The 21543-nt window shown below is 30.9% G+C and overlaps 3 protein-coding genes across 5 annotated transcripts in view; all 3 read left to right on the top strand.

Annotated features, from left to right (window-relative positions):
- The first annotated feature begins 535 nt into the window (after window positions 1-535).
- On the top strand, window positions 536-5663 carry LOC119602352 (pyruvate dehydrogenase E1 component subunit alpha, mitochondrial-like). Of its 2 annotated transcripts, XM_037953816.1 has the most exons (5): window positions 540-822; window positions 994-1062; window positions 4205-4394; window positions 4456-4658; window positions 4719-5663. In XM_037953816.1, exons 1-5 carry the CDS (start codon window positions 763-765, stop codon window positions 5394-5396), a joined length of 1200 nt encoding a protein of 399 aa, XP_037809744.1. In that variant the 5' UTR covers window positions 540-762; the 3' UTR covers window positions 5397-5663. The 2 variants fall into 2 exon arrangements, with proteins under 2 accessions (XP_037809743.1, XP_037809744.1); XM_037953815.1 differs by having other exon boundaries at window positions 536-1062.
- Window positions 5664-8173: 2510 nt separating this feature from the next.
- LOC119602384 (pyruvate dehydrogenase E1 component subunit alpha, mitochondrial-like) lies at window positions 8174-11575 on the top strand. 2 transcript variants are annotated; one of them, XM_037953877.1, is made up of 4 exons: window positions 8174-8397; window positions 8467-8656; window positions 8724-9421; window positions 10932-11575. In XM_037953877.1, exons 1-4 carry the CDS (start codon window positions 8245-8247, stop codon window positions 11385-11387), a joined length of 1497 nt encoding a protein of 498 aa, XP_037809805.1. In that variant the 5' UTR covers window positions 8174-8244; the 3' UTR covers window positions 11388-11575. The 2 variants fall into 2 exon arrangements, with proteins under 2 accessions (XP_037809805.1, XP_037809806.1); XM_037953878.1 differs by having other exon boundaries at window positions 8278-8401; window positions 10932-11574.
- Window positions 11576-13475: 1900 nt separating this feature from the next.
- Window positions 13476-21543, top strand: part of LOC119602376 — a 57112-nt gene continuing 49044 nt past the window's right edge. The window contains exon 1 of the mRNA XM_037953871.1: window positions 13476-14189. The gene's annotated coding sequence lies outside the window, so the exon portion shown is untranslated. The remainder of the gene's footprint in view (window positions 14190-21543) is intronic.

The raw sequence follows: 21543 nt of genomic DNA, 5'->3' as shown, positions 1-21543 counted from the left end.
AAATCGCCCAGGTCTGCTTAATACCCACTGATGAGTTATATGGGGGTAAATTCGTGAGTACGTTTTTTTTTTTTGTAGTTTTTTAAATTTTTCACATTTTTCTCAAGGAATTATACGTATCCTCGTATTACTAAAAATTTTGTATACTTGAGGAAAGCTGAAGTAATTTCCTACTTTAAAAACGGTGGCACATGTTCCTAATATTATTCGCAAAAAATCTAAAAAAAAATGTTTAAGTTTTAGATTTTTTTACACAAAAACTTGCAACAGTAAAATGGGTCATCTAAAATAAGGTAAAGTTAGTTCTACCGTGAGTTCCAATCACAAATTCGATTCATTACTCATCCATATAGGAATATCGTGCATTTTTTTGACAAAAATCTTAACCATGAGGCACAGGCAAAGCGCAAAAAAGTAATTGATAAATATGTGCGAAAAACATCGGAACATCAATTTCAAAATTAAGCAAAATTAAAGCGATTTTTATGATTTAATAAGAAACCGGCAACACTGCTATTAACATATGTGTTATTATTGTGATTGCTTTAATTGATTTGACATTTCATTATAGTAATTGTGAATGATTTTTATTTCTGCTATTGTGAGGTGTTTTTCGCCTGCGGCTGTAAAGATTACGCGACATCGAAAATTTTAGCAAATATTACGAAAACGAATAGAAAATTTTCGATTTATTTTGAAAAGTTATTTTAAAATCTTTACAAAACGCCTTACCTCGTTAAAGTTATCGAATTTGGTGAAAAAATGTTGCGTCAATTAACACGAGTCGGTCAACTGCCCCAAGTGGCTAAACAATTGCAAAAAGTAGGTGGTAGTAGTTGTCTTTTACTAACTAAAAAACATTTGCATGTTGTGTGTTGTTGTTCGTCTTCTCGTCAGGCACTAGTTGTGCCAAAAAATAAAAGTTTTCATCTAAATCTAAGTAATCCCAATCAAGGACGTTCTAAATCAAGCTCATTTTTCGGTTTATTCCAGAGTTCTGCTGTAGCCGGTACACAAAAATCCAATAATTATGCCACGGAAGCCACAGTGCAAGTGCAACGGGTAAGAATGAAAATTTCTATTTAAGGTTACATAATTTTCTTAACTTGGACATATTTTTCTTTAGTAAATTTTTCTTTATATTGCCAATTACAATTAGCTAAATGTTGTAAATTTTGAAAAAGGTTTTTTGTTGGAATTTGTTGTTATAATTATTGTCTGGAGTTTGTTTTTGTTAGTAAAAAAAACCATTATAAATATAACTTCAAGGTCATTTGTTTATATATCAGCTTAGATTTATTGTTGTTTTTTTCTACTACCCCCTAAGGGGCTGTTCATCCTCTCCCTGCTAGTTAAATAACTAATTTGCTTATCATATAACGGTTGTTTAGGGTTTGTTTATTTTTTCATAAAACGTCATTAATCAGGCGTTTATAACCTAAAAATCATGAAACCCCTTCATTTCAACCTCTTAAAAGAATTAAAATAAAATGTTTTACTTTGTAAAGGTTTAAAAAATTAAGAAAATTATAACAATGTTATCAATTTTCTTATCTCTCTAGTCAGGTGGGGATATTTTTAAAACTTTAATAGTATTTTTTGCTTTCTTTCTTATCGTCTAACATTTTGGCGTTTTTTGTTAATTTTTTTTTAAGAATTTGAGATTTTTAATTCAATTAAGTTTTGTTATTGTTTTTCATTTGTTTTGTTGAAGTGTACTAGGTCAATATTTGTTTATTTTGGGTTAAATTAAAAAAGTCATTGAACGCCTATAAAAAAATTGGCGGTTAATTTTTTTTTGAAAATGTTTAAATGTTTTACAATAATTTTCTTCATAAATTTGTTAAAATAAAGGTTTTTAAATTATTATTAACTGAACTGGAACTGAATTAGGGCTGAACTAGAACTGAATTAGAACTAGAACTGAATTAGAACTAGAACTGAACTGAACTAGAACTGAACTGAACTAGAACTGAACTAGAACTGAACTAGAACTGAACTAGAACTGAACTAGAACTGAACTAGAACTGAATTAGAACTGAACTAGAACTGAACTAGAACTGAACTAGAACTGAACTAGAACTGAACTAGATCTGAACTAGAACTGAACTAGAACTGAACTAGAACTGAACTAGAACTGAACTAGAACTGAACTAGAACTGAACTAGAACTGAACTAGAACTGAACTAGAACTGAACTAGAACTGAACTAGAACTGAACTAGAACTGAACTAGAACTGAACTAGAACTGAACTAGAACTGAACTAGAACTGAACTAGAACTGAACTAGAAACTGAACTAGAACTGAACTAGAACAGAACTAGAACTGAACTAGAACTGAACTAGAACTGAACTAGAACTGAACTAGAACTGAACTAGAACTGAACTAGAACTGAACTAGAACTGAACTAGAACTGAACTAGAACTGAACCAGAACTGAACCAGAACTGAACTAGAACTGAACTAGAACTGAACTAGAACTGAACTAGAACTGAACTAGAACTGAACTAGAACTGAACTAGAACTGAACTAGAACTGAACTAGAACTGAACTAGAACTGAACTAGAACTGAACTAGAACTGAACTAGAACTGAACTAGAACTGAACTAGAACTGAACTAGAACTGAACTAGAACTGAACTAGAACTGAACTAGAACTGAACTAGAACTGAACTAGAACTGAACTAGAACTGAACTAGAACTGAACTAGAACTGAACTAGAACTGAACTAGAACTGAACTAAACTGAACTAGAACTGAACTAGAACTGAACTAGAACTGAAACTAGAACTGAACTAGAACTGAACTAGAACTGAACTAGAACTGAACTAGAACTGAACTAGAACTGAACTAGAACTGAACTAGAACTGAACTAGAACTGAACTAGAACTGAACTAGAACTGAACTAGAACTGAACTAGAACTGAACTAGAACTGAACTAGAACTGAACTAGACCTAGATGAACTAGAATGAACTAGAACTGAACTAGACCTAAACTAGAACTGAACTAAAACTGAACTAAAACTGAACTAGAACTGAAACTAGAACTGAACTAAAGAACTAGAACTGAACTAGAACTGAACTAGAACTGAACTAGAACTGAACTAGAACTGAACTAGAACTGAACTAGAACTGAACTAGAACTGAACTAGAACTGAACTAGAACTGAACTAGAACTGAACTAGAACTGAACTAGACCTAGAACTGAACTAGAATTGAACTAGAACTGAACTAGACCTAAACTAGAAGAACTAGAACTGAACTAGAACTGAACTAGAACTGAACTAGAACTGAACTAGAACTGAACTAGAACTGAACTAGAACTGAACTAGAACTGAACTAGAACTGAACTAGAACTGAACTAGAACTGAACTAGAACTGAACTAGAACTGAACTAGAACTGAACTAGAAGAACTAGAACTGAACTAGAACTGAACTAGAACTGAAAGCTAGAACTTAGAACGCACTAGAACTGAACTAGAACTGAACGAACGAACTAGAACTGAACTAGAACTTGAACTAGAACTGAACTAGCACTGATACTAGAAATGAACTAGAACTGAACTAGAACTGAAACTAGAACTGAACTAGAACTGAACTAGAACTGAACTAGAACTGAACTAGAACTGAACTAGAACTGAACTAGAACTGAACTAGAACTGAAACTAGAACTGAACTAGAACTGAACTAGAAACTGAACTAGAACTGAACTAGAACTGAACTAGAACTGAACTAGAATGAACTAGAAATGAACTAGAACTGAACTAGAACTGAACTAGAATTGAACTAGAACTGAACTCTAGAAACTGAACTAGAACTGAACTCGAACTGACTAGAACTGAACTAGAACTGAACTAGAACTGAACTAGAACTGAACTAGAACTGAACTAGAACTGAACTAGAACTGAACTAGAACTGAACTAGAACTGAACTAGAACTGAGAACTGAACTAGAACAGAACTAGAACTGAACTAGAACTGAACTAGAACTGAACTAGAACTGAACTAGAACTGAACTAGAACTGAAATAGAACTGAACTAGAACTGAACTAGAACTGAACTAGAATTGAACTAGAACTGAACTCTAGAACTGAATTAGAACTGAATTAGATCTAAACTAAAGTCCAAAAAAAAAACTATTGAAACAAATTTAAATTTTTTTTTAAGTCTTAATAATTTGGCTTGAAATTCTTTAACATTCCTTTCAGCCCTTCAAATTGCATCGTTTGGACAAGGGACCCGAAACCACCGTCAAATTGACCAAGGAAGAAGCCACCAAATACTACACACAAATGCAAACCATTAGACGTATCGAAACCTCTGCTGGTAATTTGTATAAAGAAAAAATTATTCGTGGTTTCTGTCACTTGTACTCTGGCCAAGAAGCCTGTGCTGTGGGTAAGTCGATTTCCTAATCTAAGTGTTGAACAAATTTTTATATTATAATTTCTACTGCTAGGCATGAAGGCCGCTATGCGTGATGTGGATAATATTATTTCCGCCTATCGTGTGCACGGCTGGACCTATTTGATGGGTGTACCCCCCGTAAAAGTTTTATCCGAATTGACAGGCCGTAAAAATGGCTGTGCCCGCGGCAAGGGTGGCTCTATGCACATGTACTCACCCAATTTCTTTGGTGGTAATGGTATTGTGGGAGCTCAGGTATGAAATTAAAAAGAATTTTAATTCTTCTGTAAATTTAATACTATTATAAAATTTTAGGTTCCCTTGGGTGCCGGTGTCGCTTTAGCTTGTCAATACAAGGGTAATGGTGGCATGTGTTTGGCTTTGTATGGTGATGGTGCTGCCAATCAGGGTCAAGTCTTTGAAGCCTATAACATGGCCTATTTGTGGAAATTGCCTTGCATTTTTGTATGTGAAAACAATAACTACGGTATGGGTACCAGTGCTGAACGTGCCTCCAGCAATACTGACTACTACACCCGTGGTGATGCTTTGCCCGGCATCTGGGTAGATGGTATGGATGTTTTGGCTGTACGCAGTGCCACCGAATTTGCCATTGACTATGTCAACAAGCATGGTCCTATTGTTATGGAAACCAATACTTACCGTTATTCCGGCCATTCTATGTCTGATCCCGGTACCAGCTATCGTACTCGCGAAGAAATCCAGGAAGTACGCCAGAAACGTGATCCTATTGCCTCTTTCAAGGATTTGGTTATTGAATTGGGTCTCATGACAACCGATGAAATCAAAGCTATTGACACTAAGGTGCGCAAGGAAATCGATGAGGCTACTGCCGCCGCTAAAGCCGATGCTGAATTGCCTCTTTCTGGCTTGTGGACCGATGTCTACTCTCAATGTTTGGAGCCCAAGATTCGTGGCACCGTTGATTTCAATCTAAAACATATTCAAGAAAATAAGGGTGTTAATCATTAAGTTAAAAAAAATTCTTCATCAGCTTTTAGTGTTCAAAAAAAAAAAAAGGGAAAAATATTGTAAATTTTATTAGCCAACGATATTAATTGAAAGTGAAATTTGATATTTTATTTTGTTATTATTGTTTTTAAGTTAAAAGTGTGCAAAAAGTTTACACCAAAAAATTGGCTGCAATTTACTCATCTCAATTTTATTTACAAAAGGATAATGTTTTATGTAAATATTTTTAGTTTTTGCAAAAAAAAAAAAAAAAAAAAAACGTTAATTTCTTTAAGAATATAAACACCATTAACATACAAATTAGAAAAATTCATAAAAATACGAATCAAATACATAATAAAATATTGTAATAAAAATTTAAAATTTCGATTAATTTTTTTAAAGTGAAAGTGAAAATTAAGCGGAAAAGTAATTAAGAGGCAAGACTATGAACTGGAGACTAGGTTAGAGCCTAGATTACACCATAGACTAGAATCTACTAAAGACTAGAGTATGTACTATGATGAGATTATAGACTAGACTATAGACTATTAGACTATAACTATAGTCTAGAGTATAAATAGACTATAGACTAGACAATAGGCTAGACTATAGACTAGACTGTAGACTACACTGTAGACTAGACTGTAGACTAGACTGTAGACTAGACTGTAGACTAGACTGTAGACTAGACTATAGAGTAGACAATAGACTAGACTACAGACTATACTAGACTATAGATTAGACTATAGACTAGACTATAGACTAGACTATAGACTAGTCTATAAACTAGACTATAGACTAGACTATAGACAAGACTATAGACTAGACTATAAACAAGACTATAGACTAGACTATAGACTAGACTATAAACTAGACTATAGACTAGACTATAGACTAGACTGTAGACTAGACTATAGACTAGACTATAGACTAGATTATAGACTAGATTAGACTATAAACTAGACTATAGACTAGACTATAGACTAGACTGTAGACTAGACTATAGACTAGACTATAGACTAGACTATAGACTAGACTGTAGACTAGACTATAGACTAGACTATAGACTAGACTATAGACTAGTCTATAGACTAGACTACTGGCTAGACTACAGACTAGACTATAGACAAGACTATAGACTAGACTATAGACTAGACTATAGACTAGACTATAGACTAGACTATAGACTAGACTATAGACTAGACTATAGACTAGACTATAAACTAGACTATAGACTAGACTAAAGACTAGACTATAGACTAGACTATAGACTAGACTATAGACTAGACTATAGACTAGACTATAAACTAGACTATAGACTAGACTAAAGACTAGACTAAAGACTAGACTATAGACTAGACTATAGACTAGACTATAGACTAGACTATAGACTAGATTATAGACTAGACTATAGACTAGACTATAGACTAGACTATAGACTAGACTATAGACTAGACTATAGACTAGACTATAGACTAGACTATAGACTAGACTATAGACTAGACTATAGACTAGACTAAAGATTATGCTATAGATTAGACTATAGATTATACTATAGACTAGACTAGACTAGACTAGACTATGACTAGACTATAGACTAGACTATAGACTAGACTATAGACTAACTAGACTAGACTATAGACTAGACTATAGACTAGACTATAGACTAGACTATAGACTAGACTATAGACTAGACTATAGACTAGACTATAGACTAGACTATAGACTAGACTATAGACTAGACTATAGACTAGACTATAGACTAGACTATAAACTAGACTATAGACTAGACTAAAGACTAGACTATAGACTAGACTATAGACTAGACTATAGACTAGACTATAGACTAGACTATAGACTAGACTATAACTAGACTAGACTAGACTAAAGACTAGACTAAAGACTAGACTATAGACTAGACTATAGACTAGACTATAGACTAGACTATAGACTAGACTATAGACTAGACTATAGACTAGACTATAGACTAGACTATAGACTAGACTATAGACTAGACTATAGACTAGACTATAGACTAGACTATAGACTAGACTAGACTAGACTAGACTAGACTATAGACTAGACTATAGACTAGACTATAGACTAGACTATAGACTAGACTATAGACTAGACTATAGACTAGACTATAGACTAGACTATAGACTAGACTATAGACTAGACTATAGACTAGACTATAGACTAGACTATAGACTAGACTATAGACTAGACTAAAGATTATGCTATAGATTAGACTATAGATTATACTATAGACTAGACTACAGACTAGACTATAGACTAGACTATAGACTAGACTATAGACTAGACTATAGACTAGACTATAGACTAGACTATAGACTAGACTATAGACTAGACTATAGACTAGACTATAGACTAGACTATAGACTAGACTATAGACTAGACTATAGACTATACTATAGACTAGACTATAGACTAGACTATATACTAGACTATACACTAGACTATAGACTAGACTAAAGATTATACTATAGACTAGACTATAGTCTAGACTATATATTATACTATAGACTAGATTATAGACTAGACTATAGGCTAGACTATAGACTAGTCTTTAGACTAGACTTTAGAATGGACCATATACTAGACTTCAGACCAGACTATTAGTCCATACATAGACTAGAATGTAATTCAGAATTCTATGATCTAATCAAGTCTATGATCAGAACCTAATTTGTTTTTCAATGGCAACTTGCTGTTCTACCAAAAAATATTTCCAACCTGGCAATTTTGTTTATTCCTAAAATTTTGACAAAATATTTTTCTGATTTCTTACAAAATTCAACAAAATTTTTAATATTTTCACAATTTTTCTTAAAAATACGGAAATATGTTTTCTTTTAAACCTCTTTCATTAAGACTATTAAACCAAAAGATACCCCGTCGCTGTTTCTCCTTTTTGGAACATTTTTGTAAAAAGAACGCCAGTGAGGGAAATAATATAAAGGATTCAGGACCCAGTGTTACTATACAATTGGAAAATGTGGGTAAAATATAAATTTTTCATAAAATTTAAACAGAATCTGTTAATTATTAAAATAAATCGCGCCAGAGCTTTAAATTATACAATTTGGAAAAAGAGCCCTGTTCCTCTATATGTTTGAGCCAACAACTGGCCTTAAAATTGTACCAAGAAATGCAAACTATAAGAAGAATGGAAAATGCTTGTGGTAATTTGTATAAGGAAAAGTTAATAAGAGGATTTTGTCATTTATATGTGGGTCAAGAGGCCTGTTGTGTGGGTAAGGGGGAAAAAAGTGTTAAACAGAAATAAAAATTCTAATCTGTCTTGTTTGCATCTGAAAACAGGCATTAAATCTTCTATGAGATCTCAAGACACCATTATCACTTCATATCGTTCACATGGCTGGACCTGGCTGATGGGTGTTTCTATATATAACATTATAGCGGAACTGTGCCAAAAACAAACAGGCTGCAGTCGAGGCAAGGGAGGCTCTATGCATACTTACGCCCCTAACTTTTTCGGAGGCAATGGTATAGTAGGAGCTCAAACCCCTTTAGGGGCGGGAATAGCTTTTGCTCATGCCTATAATTGTGACGGAGGTGTTAATTTCGCCTGCTATGGTGATGGTGCTGCCAACCAGGGACAGCTGCATGAAGTATTCAATATAGCCTGTCTGTGGAAATTACCGGTGGTTTTTGTTTGTGAAAATAATAAATATGGCATGGGTACGTCTATGAAAAGATCTTCTTGCAGTACAGATTATTATACTAGAGGTGATTATATACCGGGACTCTGGGTTAATGGTAACGATGTTTTGGCTGTACGTAGTGCTGCGGAATTTGTTATAAATCATGCTCGTTCATGTGGTCCTATAGTCATGGAATTAGAAACTTATCGTTATCATGGTCATTCAATGTCTGATCCGGGTACTAGTTATCGTAAGAGGGAAGAAGTTCAAATCATGCGTGAGAAATATGATCCGATAACTACGTTTAGGGATTTGTGTTTGAAGCATAAATTGATAAAGGAAGAAGAGTTTAAGGTGAGTTAAAGAGGAGTATATAATGTGAACTATAGTCTTGTATATATTCTGGATTATAGGTTGGACTATAATCTATAATCATGCCTATAGTCTAGTTTATATGTAGTCTATAGTGTGGTCTATAGTGTGGTCTATAGTCTAGTCTATAGTGTAGTCTATAATGTAGTCTATAGTCTAGTCTATAGTCTAGTCTATAGTCTAGTCTATAGTCTAGTCTATAGTCTAGTCTATAGTCTAGTCTATAGTCTAGTCTATAGTCTAGTCTATAGTCTAGTCTATAATCTAATCTATAGTCTAGTCTATAGTCTAGTCTATAGTCTAGTCTATAGTCTAGTCTATAGTCTAGTATATAGTCTAGTCTATAGTCTAGTCTATAATCTAGTCTATAGTCTAGTCTATAGTCTAGTATATAGTCTAGTCTGTAGTCTAGTCTATAGTCTAGTCTATAGTCTAGTCTATAGTCTAGTTAGTCTAGTCTATAGTCTAGTCTATAGTCTAGTCTATAGTCTAGTCTATAGTCTAGTCTAGTCTATAGTCTAGTCTATAGTCTAGTCTATAGTCTAGTCTATAGTCTAGTCTATAGTCTAGTCTATAGTCTAGTCTATAGTCTAGTCTATAGTCTAGTCTATAGTCTAGTCTATAGTCTAGTCTATAGTTCTAGTCTATAGTCTAGTCTATAGTCTAGTCTATAGTCTAGTCTATAGTCTAGTCTATAGTCTAGTCTATAGTTCTAGTCTATAGTCTAGTCTATAGTCTAGTCTATAGTCTAGTCTATAGTCTAGTCTATAGTCTAGTCTATAGTCTAGTCTATAGTCTAGTCTATAGTCTAGTCTATAGTCTAGTCTATAGTCTAGTCTATAGTCTAGTCTATAGTCTAGTCTATAGTCTAGTCTATAGTCTAGTCTATAGTCTAGTCTATAGTCTAGTCTATAGTAGTCTAGTCTATAGTCTAGTCTATAGTCTAGTCTATAGTCTAGTCTATAGTCTAGTCTATAGTCTAGTCTATAGTCTAGTCTATAGTCTAGTCTATAGTCTAGTCTATAGTCTAGTCTATAGTCTAGTCTATAGTCTAGTCTATAGTCTAGTCTATAGTCTAGTCTATAGTCTAGTCTATAGTCTAGTCTATAGTCTAGTTTATAGTCTAGTCTATAGTCTAGTCTATAGTCTAGTCTATAGTATAGTCTAGTCTATAGTCTAGTCTATAGTCTAGTCTATAGTCTAGTCTATGTCTAGTCTATAGTCTAGTCTATAGTCTAGTCTATAGTCTAGTCTATAGTCTAGTCTATAGTCTAGTCTATAGTCTAGTCTATAGTCCAGTCTATAGTCTAGTCTTTAGTCTAGTCTATAGTCTAGTCTATAGTCTTGTCTATAGTCTAGTCTATAGTCTAGTCTAAAGTCTAGTATATAGTCTAGTCTATAATCTATTCCATAGTCTAGTCTATAGTTTAGTATATAGTGAAGTCTATTGTCTAGTCTTTGGTCTAGTCTAAAGTATTCCTCTCCCTTATAGAAAATCGATGATACCATTAAAACCGAAATAGATGAGATCGTCAAACAAGTTAGACTAGAAAAAGAAACGGATCCTGCTGAATTGGCCACTGATGTTTATGCTCAAAATTTAGAGGGCAAAATTAGAAATATTATATGGCGCGATTTAAAACATACTAATGTAGGAATACGCCTAATACCCCCGGGTACGGTGAAGGCTACACCCAAATCGGAAATAAAAGAATTACCCAAGCCAGAAGCAAAAACCGAGGCAAAACCCTTAACTGAGGCGGATAAGAAAAAAGATGATTTAAAGGAGCAACAGAAGAAAGGGGAAGTTAAAAATGATGAAGCTAAAAATGCAAAACAAGCTAAAGAACAAACTAAAGATTTAGCTAAAAAACCGGCTCCAGCTGCTAAACCCAAAACGGAGGCGAAAGATAAAGATAAAAAGCCCAAAGATCCGAAAAAGAAATAAGGGGAATTGAAGAAAAATTTGGTTTAAAATTGTTATTGAAAACCATTTTCATGTTGTTGAAGTTCAAAATTTTGTCAAATTACACAACTTTTATTAAAATTACACGAACTTTACATTGTTTACATCAGGTAAAGGCTTATAAATTTTATAAAAATTTCAATAAATTTTTAAAGCTTTAAATTACATGAAAATTTACTGTATTTTACAACAAATTTACATTGTTTACATAATGTCAAGAATTTAGATTTTCATAAAAATTGAGAAAAACTTGTATAATGTGTAATTTTAGCTTGATTTTAAAAACTTTACATTGTGTCAACACTTCAGATTTTCATAAAAATTGAGAAAAACTAGTAAAATAAGAAATTTTACCTTGATTTTATAAAGTTTACACGAAATTTACATTGTTTACATAATGTCAAGAATTTAGATTTTCATAAATTTTGAGAAAAAAATGTAAAATATGTAATTTTACCTTGATTTCATAAAGTTTACACAGAATGTACATTGTTTACATAATGTAAAAAATTCGGATTTTCATAAAAATTGAGAAAAATATGTATAATACGTCATTTTACCTTGATTTTATAATGTTTACACAAAATTTACATTGTTTACATAATGTCAAGAATTCATATTTTCATAAAATTAGAGAAAAACTTGTAAAATATGAAATTTTGCATTTAATTCATAAAGTTTACACAAAATTTACATGGTTTACATAAAGTAAAGAATGCAGATTTATCTAAAAATTGAGAAAAATATGTATTATAAGTCATTTTACCTTGATTTCATAAAGTTTAAACAAAATTTACATTGTTTACATAATGTCAAGAATTTAGATTTTCAAAAAAATTGAGGAAAACAAGTAAAATGTGTAATTTTACCTTGATTTCATAAAGTTTACACCAAATTTACATTGTTTACATAATGTAAAGAATTTAGATTTTCATAAAAATTGAGAAAAACATGTAAAACGTGTAACTTAACCTGGATTTCATAAAGTTTACACAAAATTTACATTGCTTACATAATGTAAAAAATTCAGATTTTCATAAAAAATGAGAAAAATATGTATAATACGTCATTTTACCTTGATTTCATAAAGTTTACACCAAATTTACATTGTTTACATAATGTCAAGAATTTAGATTTTCATAAAAATTGAGAAAAAAAACTTGTAATTTAAGAAATTTTACCTCGATTTCATATAATTTACTCAAACTTTACACTGTTTACATTATGTCAACAATTCTTTAATTTTACATAGATTTTATGTAAATAATACTAAATTTACATTGTTTACATAATGTCAAGAATTCAGATTATCATCGAAATTGCGAAGGACTTGTAAAATATGTAATTTTACCTAGTTTTTATATAGTTTACTCACATTTTACATTGTTTACATAATGTCAAGAATTTAGATTTTCATAAAAATTGAGAAAAAACTTGTAATTTAAGAAATTTTACCCAGATTTCATATAATTTACTCAAACTTTACACTGTTTACATTATGTCAACAATTCTTTAATTTTACATAGATTTTATGTAAATAATACAAAATTTACATTGTTTACATAATGTCAAGAATTCAGATTATCACCAAAATTGCGAAGAACTTGTAAAATGTGTAAATTTAAGTTGCTTTTATATAGTTTACTCACATTTTACATTGTTTACATTATGTCAACAATTCCGATTTTCATCAAAATTGAGAAAAACTTGTAAAATAAGTAATTTTGTTTTGATTTTATATAGTTTACACTATCATTACATTGTTTACATCATGTGAATTCTTGACATGATTTTCAAAAAATTTAGGAAAAATTGGTAATTTAAATTGGTAATTTTACATAGATTTTATGTAAATTATACTAAATTTGTTGTACATTGTTTTTCTTTGTCGCCTAACGTTATGATTGTGTTTTGCATAACAAAGAGGAATTGAGAGAGAGAAATGTATTTAAGAGATTGCTGATAAAAAAGCTTTTTCTCTTTATACTTTAGGGATTTGTGTATAAATTTGTTTTTATCATTGATATTAACAGATCTTCTTAATGATCTTTTTGAAAATTATACACTCAGTCTTCAGTAAACGGTCTAATAATACTAACGTCTTCCTAAAAAAACACACGGTAAACTAAAACGACAACGCAAAATGGAGAAAATTTTAATTAAAAAAATTTAAAAATTATTTGAAAAAAAAAAAAAAAAAAATAAATAAAGAAAAAAAATTTAACATAAATTTATAAAAAATAGCAAAAAAAATATTGAAATAAATAAATAACTTAAAAGAAAAAAAAAATTTAGAATAAGTGCCAAAATTTTGTAGTTTTCTGACAAAAAAATTAAAAACAGCAAAATTATGAAAAAAACAACAACATCATCATAATTATTTAAAAATTGTTTTCAAATATATAAATTAAAAAAAAAAAATTATGTAAATTTTTATTTTGTGTATAAAATGCATTTGTAATTTAAACATAATTATCTCCCAACAATGATTAATCACAACTAGTTCTACAAATTAACATAAATATTTTAAAAAATATAAAAAAAAATTAATGCAGACTAATAAAGTCAATTAGTGAAGCCAGTTTTGAAATTAAATTTTCAATTTTTTTCCTTAAATCTTTTAAGAAATTGTTTGTGTGTGTTTTTTTTTATTAAATTGAATAAGTACAAGTATTTACGAGTGCTACTTAATCATATAATAATCATCATCAGTCATCTACTCTATACATACCTTGGGGTGTATTCGGTTTTATGTAGGGAAGCAGTGGCAGCAGGTTGGAAGAGGTAAGTTTTTTTTTTGTTCAAACCATTAAATATTATTTAAGATTTAACAATAACATATAAAAAGCTTACAGTGGATTTGTGATAAAAACAACTTAATTTGAATTATTGTTAGAGGGGGGAGTGTGCATAAGTTTAAATAAATTTTTCAAAATTTCCAAATGGGTAAATTTTCCATTAAAGAAAATAATTGCAAAAAAAATACAATATAAATTCCATAAACTTACATTGATTGAGGTAAACAATAAATTTGTTCACAAAATCTTCAAATGCAATGTAAATTTACATTGTTTACCTAATGTCAACACTTAAGATTATCCTATAAATTACAAAAACTAAATAAAAACATTAATTTTACATAGATTTAACGTAAATTACTTATAATTTACATTGTTTACATTATGTAAATAATCGAAATATTCATACAAATTACAAAAAACCTAAATAAAATCTTTAATTTTATAAAGATTTTATGTAATTTACATGAAATTTACATTGTTTACATTATGTAAAGTACTCCGAATTTCTTAGACATCGCAAAAAAACCCAATAAAAAGTTTAATTTTACACAGATTTTATGTAAATTACACGAAATTTACATTGTTTACATAATGCCAAGAATTTTACACAGATTTTATGTAAATTACACATAGTTTACATACAATGTTTACATAATGTCAAAAATTCAAATTTTCATAGAAATTACAAAAAATCAACGAACACGTTAAATATACACAGATTTTATGTAAATTGCACTTAATTTACATTGTTTACATAATGTCAAGAATAAAAATTTTCATAAAAATTACGATAAACATGTAAAATTTTCAATTTTACACAGATTTTACGGCAATTACAGACTATAGACTACACTATACATTAGACTATGGATTAGACTATATATAAACAATAGACTAGACTATAGACTAGACTACAGGCAAGAAAATAAACTAAACAATAGACTAGACTATAGATTAGATTATAGACTAGACTAGACTAGACTAGACTAGACTATAGACTAGACTATAGACTAGACTATAGACTAGACTATAGACTAGACTATAGACTAGACTATAGACTAGACTATAGACTAGACTATAGACTAGACTATAGACTAGACTATAGACTAGACTATAGACTAGACTATAGACTAGACTATAGACTAGACTATAGACTAGACTATAGACTAGACTATAGACTAGACTAGACTATAGACTAGACTATAGACTAGACTATAGACTAGACTATAGACTAGACTATAGACTAGACTATAGACTAGACTATAGACTAGACTATAGACTAGACTATAGACTAGACTATAGACTAGACTATAGACTAGACTATAGATTAGACTATAGACTAGACTATAGACTAGACTATAGACTAGACTATAGACTAGACTATAGACTAGACTATAGACTAGACTATAGACTAGACTATAGACTAGACTATAGACTAGACTATAGACTAGACTATAGACTAGACTATAGACTAGACTATAGACTAGACTATAGACTAGACTATAGACTAGACTATAGACTAGACTATAGACTAGACTATAGACTAGACTATAGACTAGACTATAGACTAGACTATAGACTAGACTATAGACTAGACTATAGACTAGACTATAGACTAGACTATAGACTAGACTATAGACTAGACTATAGACTAGACTATAGACTAGACTATAGACTAGACTAGACTATAGACTAGACTATAGACTAGACTATAGACTAGACTATAGACTAGACTATAGACTAGACTATAGACTAGACTATAGACTAGACTATAGACTAGACTATAGACTAGACTATAGACTAGACTATAGACTAGACTATAGACTAGACTATAGACTAGACTATAGACTAGACTATAGACTAGACTATAGACTAGACTATAGACTAGACTATAGACTAGACTATAGACTAGACTATAGACTAGACTATAGACTAGACTATAGACTAGACTATAGACTAGACTATAGACTAGACTATAGACTAGACTATAGACTAGACTATAGACTAGACTATAGACTAGACTATAGACTAGACTATAGACTAGACTATAGACTAGACTATAGACTAGACTATAGACTAGACTATAGACTAGACTATAGACTAGACTATAGACTAGACTATAGACTAGACTATAGACTAGACTATAGACTAGACTATAGACTAGACTATAGACTAGACTATAGACTAGACTATAGACTAGACTATAGACTAGACTATAGACTAGACTATAGACTAGACTATAGACTAGACTAGATAGACTATAGACTAGACTATAGACTAGACTATAGACTAGACTATAGACTAGACTATAGACTAGACTATAGACTAGACTATAGACTAGACTATAGACTAGACTATAGACTAGACTATAGACTAGACTATAGACTAGACTATAGACTAGACTATAGACTAGACTATAGACTAGACTATAGACTAGACTATAGACTAGACTATAGACTAGACTATAGACTAGACTATAGACTAGACTATAGACTAGACTATAGACTAGACTATAGACTAGACTATAGACTAGACTATAGACTAGACTATAGACTAGACTATAGACTAGACTATAGACTAGACTATAGACTAGACTATAGACTAGACTATAGACTAGACTATAGACTAGACTATAGACTAGACTATAGACTAGACTATAGACTAGACTATAGACTAGACTATAGACTAGACTATAGACTAGACTATAGACTAGACTATAGACTAGACTATAGACTAGACTATAGACTAGACTATAGACTAGACTATAGACTAGACTATAGACTAGACTATAGACTAGACTATAGACTAGACTATAGACTAGACTATAGACTAGACTATAGACTAGACTATAGACTAGACTATAGACTAGACTATAGACTAGACTATAGACTAGACAATAGACTATACTATAGACTAGACTATAGATTAGACCATAGACTAGACTAAGACTAAACTATAGATTAGACTATAGAGTAGACTATAGAGTAGACTATAGACTAGATTATAGATTAGACTATAGACTAGACTATAGATTAGACTAAAGACTAGACTATAGAGTATAATCTGAACCATAGTTTAAACTATAGACTATATTCTAAACTATAGTCCAGACTATAGACTAGACTATAGTCCAGACTATAGACTAGACTATAGACTATAACCTAAACTATAGTCCAGACTATAGACTAGCCTATAGTCCAGACTATAGACTAGACTTTTGTACAGACTATAATCTAAACTATAGTCTAGACTGTAAACTAGCATATAGTCCAGACTGTAAACTAGAATATAGACTAGACTTTAGACCAGAAAACAGACTACACTTTAATCCAGACTATAATATAAACCATAGTCCAGACAACAGACTAGAATATATACCGAACGATAGACTAGACTATAATCAAGACTATATTATAGACTATAGACCAGCTTATAGATAAGGCTCTGGTCCAGGCTATAGGCTAGACTATAGACTAGTTTATAGACTAGACTATAGACTTGACTAAAGACTAGAGTAGAGTATAAAATAGTTATAGACTAGAGTATAAAACAGACTATATTTTCTTAGTGAATGAGTGATATGTACATATATCGTTTTTTGAAATAAGTGTAGATATATATATTTCAATTGAAATCCATTAGTTATAATTCATTGAAAATGCGTTTCTTAAAATCTTCGATATAGAAAAAAGAAATATTTATATATAAAAATAGTTTTAAAATTCAATTGTTTTGTAGTTGAAGTGTCCATTATACGCTCAAACATGTTAATAACACTCATTTGCTCATCTGTCATATAATGTTTAGTCAACAGTTCTGAAAGTTTTTTTTTTGGACACCGAAAAAATACACGTCATTCGTTAAGCAACGAGAAAATTTTTCAAAAAATTTCAAAATACTTTTTGACACATTTGGGTGCTGGGTTGGAAATGTTGCTTTTTGCGAAAAAAAAATACACACTTCTAAAGTGTTACCCTTCACCCCTTTTGCTTTTTTTTTAATAAAAACACTCACTAGCCAATGTCATGGTTGTTTTAAATTTTATATTAATTTTATATACTATATTTAAATATATATTTATTTATTTGTCATTTCTGTATTCATCTGTAAACATTGTTGTTCTTTTATTTGGTTATATTTCGGAAATTGTTTGTATTTTAAAAAGATACAAAAAATAAAAATAAACTTTTTGGTTTTCGTTTTTTTTTCCTAAATTGTACTTGTAAATTTTAGCTGTTGTTGTTTTTTTAATGAAAATTTTTGAAAAGTTTTTGAAATTATTTTGAATTAGCGGGGAATTTCCGTTTAAATGCAGCAAAACATTTTTAATGAATTTTTAAGTTATTAAAATTTTAATACTAAAATCTGGGATAAATTTTACCCCTTTTTTTTTAATTATTTTGCATTTTAATTGAAATAAATTTATTTAATTAAATTTTTCGGAAAAAATTAACTTAATGCAGCTATAAATTTGATTGATCTTTAAAAGTTTTTGGCACTTGAGGAAAATAAAATTATAATTTTCAAATTTTTAAATAAAGAAAAGACGTCATTTGTTAGGAAAATGCAAAACAATAATTTTTTTTGATAAAACACATTTTTATAACTATGGTAATGGATATACAATATATAAGATTCGTCATAGCCGACTATAACTGTCTTACTTGTTTTACCTAAGATTTCTTCAATTCTTAATTTGCTTGTTCTCTCGTTTCCGCTTAAAAAACAAAATTTGAATTTTCGTATAAAATTTTGAGAAACGTTTGATCGAAAGCTGTGTATTTTTTGTTTAAAAATAAACCAGAATAAAAAAAACGTGTAAACGAAATTTAAATGTTTGCACCTACACTCGGGATTTTAATAGAAGTTTTAATTAAAACATTTTTTTTACATTCATACAAAAATCCGAAGTACACTTTTGTTTCTTATACTTTTGTTTTTAAGAAACAAATGTAGTATATTTATATAAAAAATAGAAAAACATTAATTAAAAACATTAGATTATAGCCTGGACTAAAGCCTAGTCTATAGTCTGGAATAAAGTCCAGCTTATAGTCTAGACTATAGTTTAGATTATAGTCTGGACTAAAGTCTAGTCAATAGTCTATTCTATAGCCTGGACTAAAGTCTGAATTATAGTCTGGTCTATAGTCTGGACTATAGTCTTGTCTATAGTCTGGACTATAGTCTTGTCTATAGTCTGGACTATAGTCTTGTCTATAGTCTGGACGATAGTCTTGTCTATAGTCTGAACGATAGTCTTGTCTATAGTCTGGACTATAGTCTTGTCTATAGTCTGGACTATAGTCTTGTCTATAGTCTTGTCTATAGTCTTGTCTATAGTCTGAACTATAGTTTTCTCTATAGTCTGGCCTATAGTCTAGTCTACAGTCTGGCCTATAGTCTAGTCTACAGTCTGGCCTATAGTCTAGTCTATAGTCTGGACTATAGTCTAGTCTATAGTCTGGCCTATAGTCTAGTCTATAGTCTGGACTATAGTCTAGTCTACAGTCTGGACTATAGTCTAGTCTATAGTCTGGACTAAAGTCTAGTCTATAGGCTGGACTATAGTCTAGTCTATAGTCTGGACTATAGTCTAGTCTACAGTCTGGACTATAGTCTAGTCTATAGGCTGGACTATAGTCTAGTCTATAGTCTGGACTATAGTCTAGTCTATAATCTGGACTATAGTCTGGTCTATAGTCTGGACTATAGTCTAGTCTATAGTATGGACTATAGTCTAGTCTATAGTCTGGACTATAGTCTAGTCCAACGGTTCCCAAATGGGGGTCCGCGGACCCCTAGTGGTCCGTAGTAAAATCCTAGGGGGTCCGCGAAGACGAACGAAAAAAACCATGAATAAACAATATTCTGCTTTTATATGTATGTACAAATATATCCAATTTTTGTGCAATAATCCCAAATTTTTTGGTGACTTTTTGAATTTTATTTTTTCGGTTGTTTATCAGGAAGAAGCTAGGCCCTACAAATTTATTGTATAACTTTTATAAAGTAAAGTACTGCGTGATTTGTAATTTTTATTTCCTGTATATGTACTGAAATAATGGTTTTTATTTCAAACAAATAATACTCTGCCTTACAATTAAATTAGGGATACTGGTATTCCGGAGTATGAAGTTCAATTCAAAGACAAGCTTATTACAGATTTAAGTTTATCAAATTGTAAGCAAAAGTGTTCTCGTTTGAAAGGACAACAATTATATATTTCCAAAACAGAGGTGACTCTTTATAAATATTACAATCCGTCGTGATACACAGATTTTAACTTGATTTTGTCGACCAATACATATTATTAAACTAACATCAGAAAATCCATAGCGTTTCGCGTAAATATGCAGCCAAAAACCATGAAGTAAAATAATTCGTTGGTATTTTAAAATTCAAATTTAAGTTCCAAATTCACACTACTTTAACAAAGAGTTCAAATCATATATTATGCGGATAACGCATTCCGCAACAACATAGAAGAAGTCCAACTTTCTTACTCAGTTCACCCTTTGCAATCGCAACAAATTTTTGAAACGTGACTCCTTAAGCACATGTGACAATATTTGATAAAGAAACCTTTTCGCTACCTTGAAGAAAAATGAACTTGAAAGATCTCACGATCTTAAAATTAAACATCATGTTAACATATCAACAAAGAAGTCATTCTATCTTCAAAACATGCAATTGAAAACCTATCTGAAATATTATATATTCTCAATGTACGGGAAAAAAATATGTATGGGGGTCCGCGAAATTAAATAAGCTCTTCAAGGGGTCCGCGAAGTAAAAATCTGTGGGAACCGCTGGTCTAGTCTATAGTTTGGACTATAGTCTAGTCTATAGTCTGGACTATAGTCTATAGTCTGGACTATAGTCTATAGTCTGGACTATAGTCTATAGTCTGGACTATAGTCAAGTCTATAGTCTGGACTATAGTCTAGTCTATAGTCTAGACTATAGTCTAGTCTAGACTATAGTCTAGTCTATAGTCTGGACTATAGTCTGGACTATAGTCTTGTCTATAGTCTAGTCTATAGTCTGGACTATAGTCTGGACTATAGTCTTGTCTATAGTCTGGACTGTAGTCTTGTCTATAGTCTGGACTATAGTCTAGTATATAGTCTGGACTATAGTCTAGTCTTTAGTCCGGGCTATAGTCTAGTTTATAGTCTGAACTATGGTCTTGTCTATAGTCTAGTCTATAGCTTGGACTGTAGTATAGTCTATAGTTTGGACGGTAGTCTAGTCTGTAGTTTGGACTGTAGTATAGTCTATAGTCTGTACCATAGTCTTGTCTATAGTCTGGACTATAGTCTTGTTTATAGTCT

Source organism: Lucilia sericata, unplaced genomic scaffold (genome assembly GCF_015586225.1).
Source record: "Lucilia sericata isolate MDLA Ls3-8-SP2 unplaced genomic scaffold, ASM1558622v1 Contig000224F_arrow, whole genome shotgun sequence".
Lineage (NCBI taxonomy): Eukaryota > Metazoa > Arthropoda > Insecta > Diptera > Calliphoridae > Lucilia > Lucilia sericata.
This window is presented reverse-complemented; position numbering and strand designations above follow the sequence as displayed.

Excerpts from the sequence above, each read along its gene's own strand:
- LOC119602352 (XM_037953815.1), top strand. The coding sequence starts at position 763 with ATGTTGCGTCAATTAACACGAGTCGGTCAACTGCCCCAAGTGGCTAAA. Across the intron at positions 1,063-4,204 it reads CCACAGTGCAAGTGCAACGG|CCCTTCAAATTGCATCGTTT; the intron begins GTAAGAATGAAA and ends CATTCCTTTCAG. Across the intron at positions 4,395-4,455 it reads CCAAGAAGCCTGTGCTGTGG|GCATGAAGGCCGCTATGCGT; the intron begins GTAAGTCGATTT and ends TTCTACTGCTAG.
- LOC119602384 (XM_037953877.1), top strand. The coding sequence starts at position 8,245 with ATGTTTTCTTTTAAACCTCTTTCATTAAGACTATTAAACCAAAAGATA. Across the intron at positions 8,657-8,723 it reads TCAAGAGGCCTGTTGTGTGG|GCATTAAATCTTCTATGAGA; the intron begins GTAAGGGGGAAA and ends ATCTGAAAACAG. Across the intron at positions 9,422-10,931 it reads TAAAGGAAGAAGAGTTTAAG|AAAATCGATGATACCATTAA; the intron begins GTGAGTTAAAGA and ends TCTCCCTTATAG.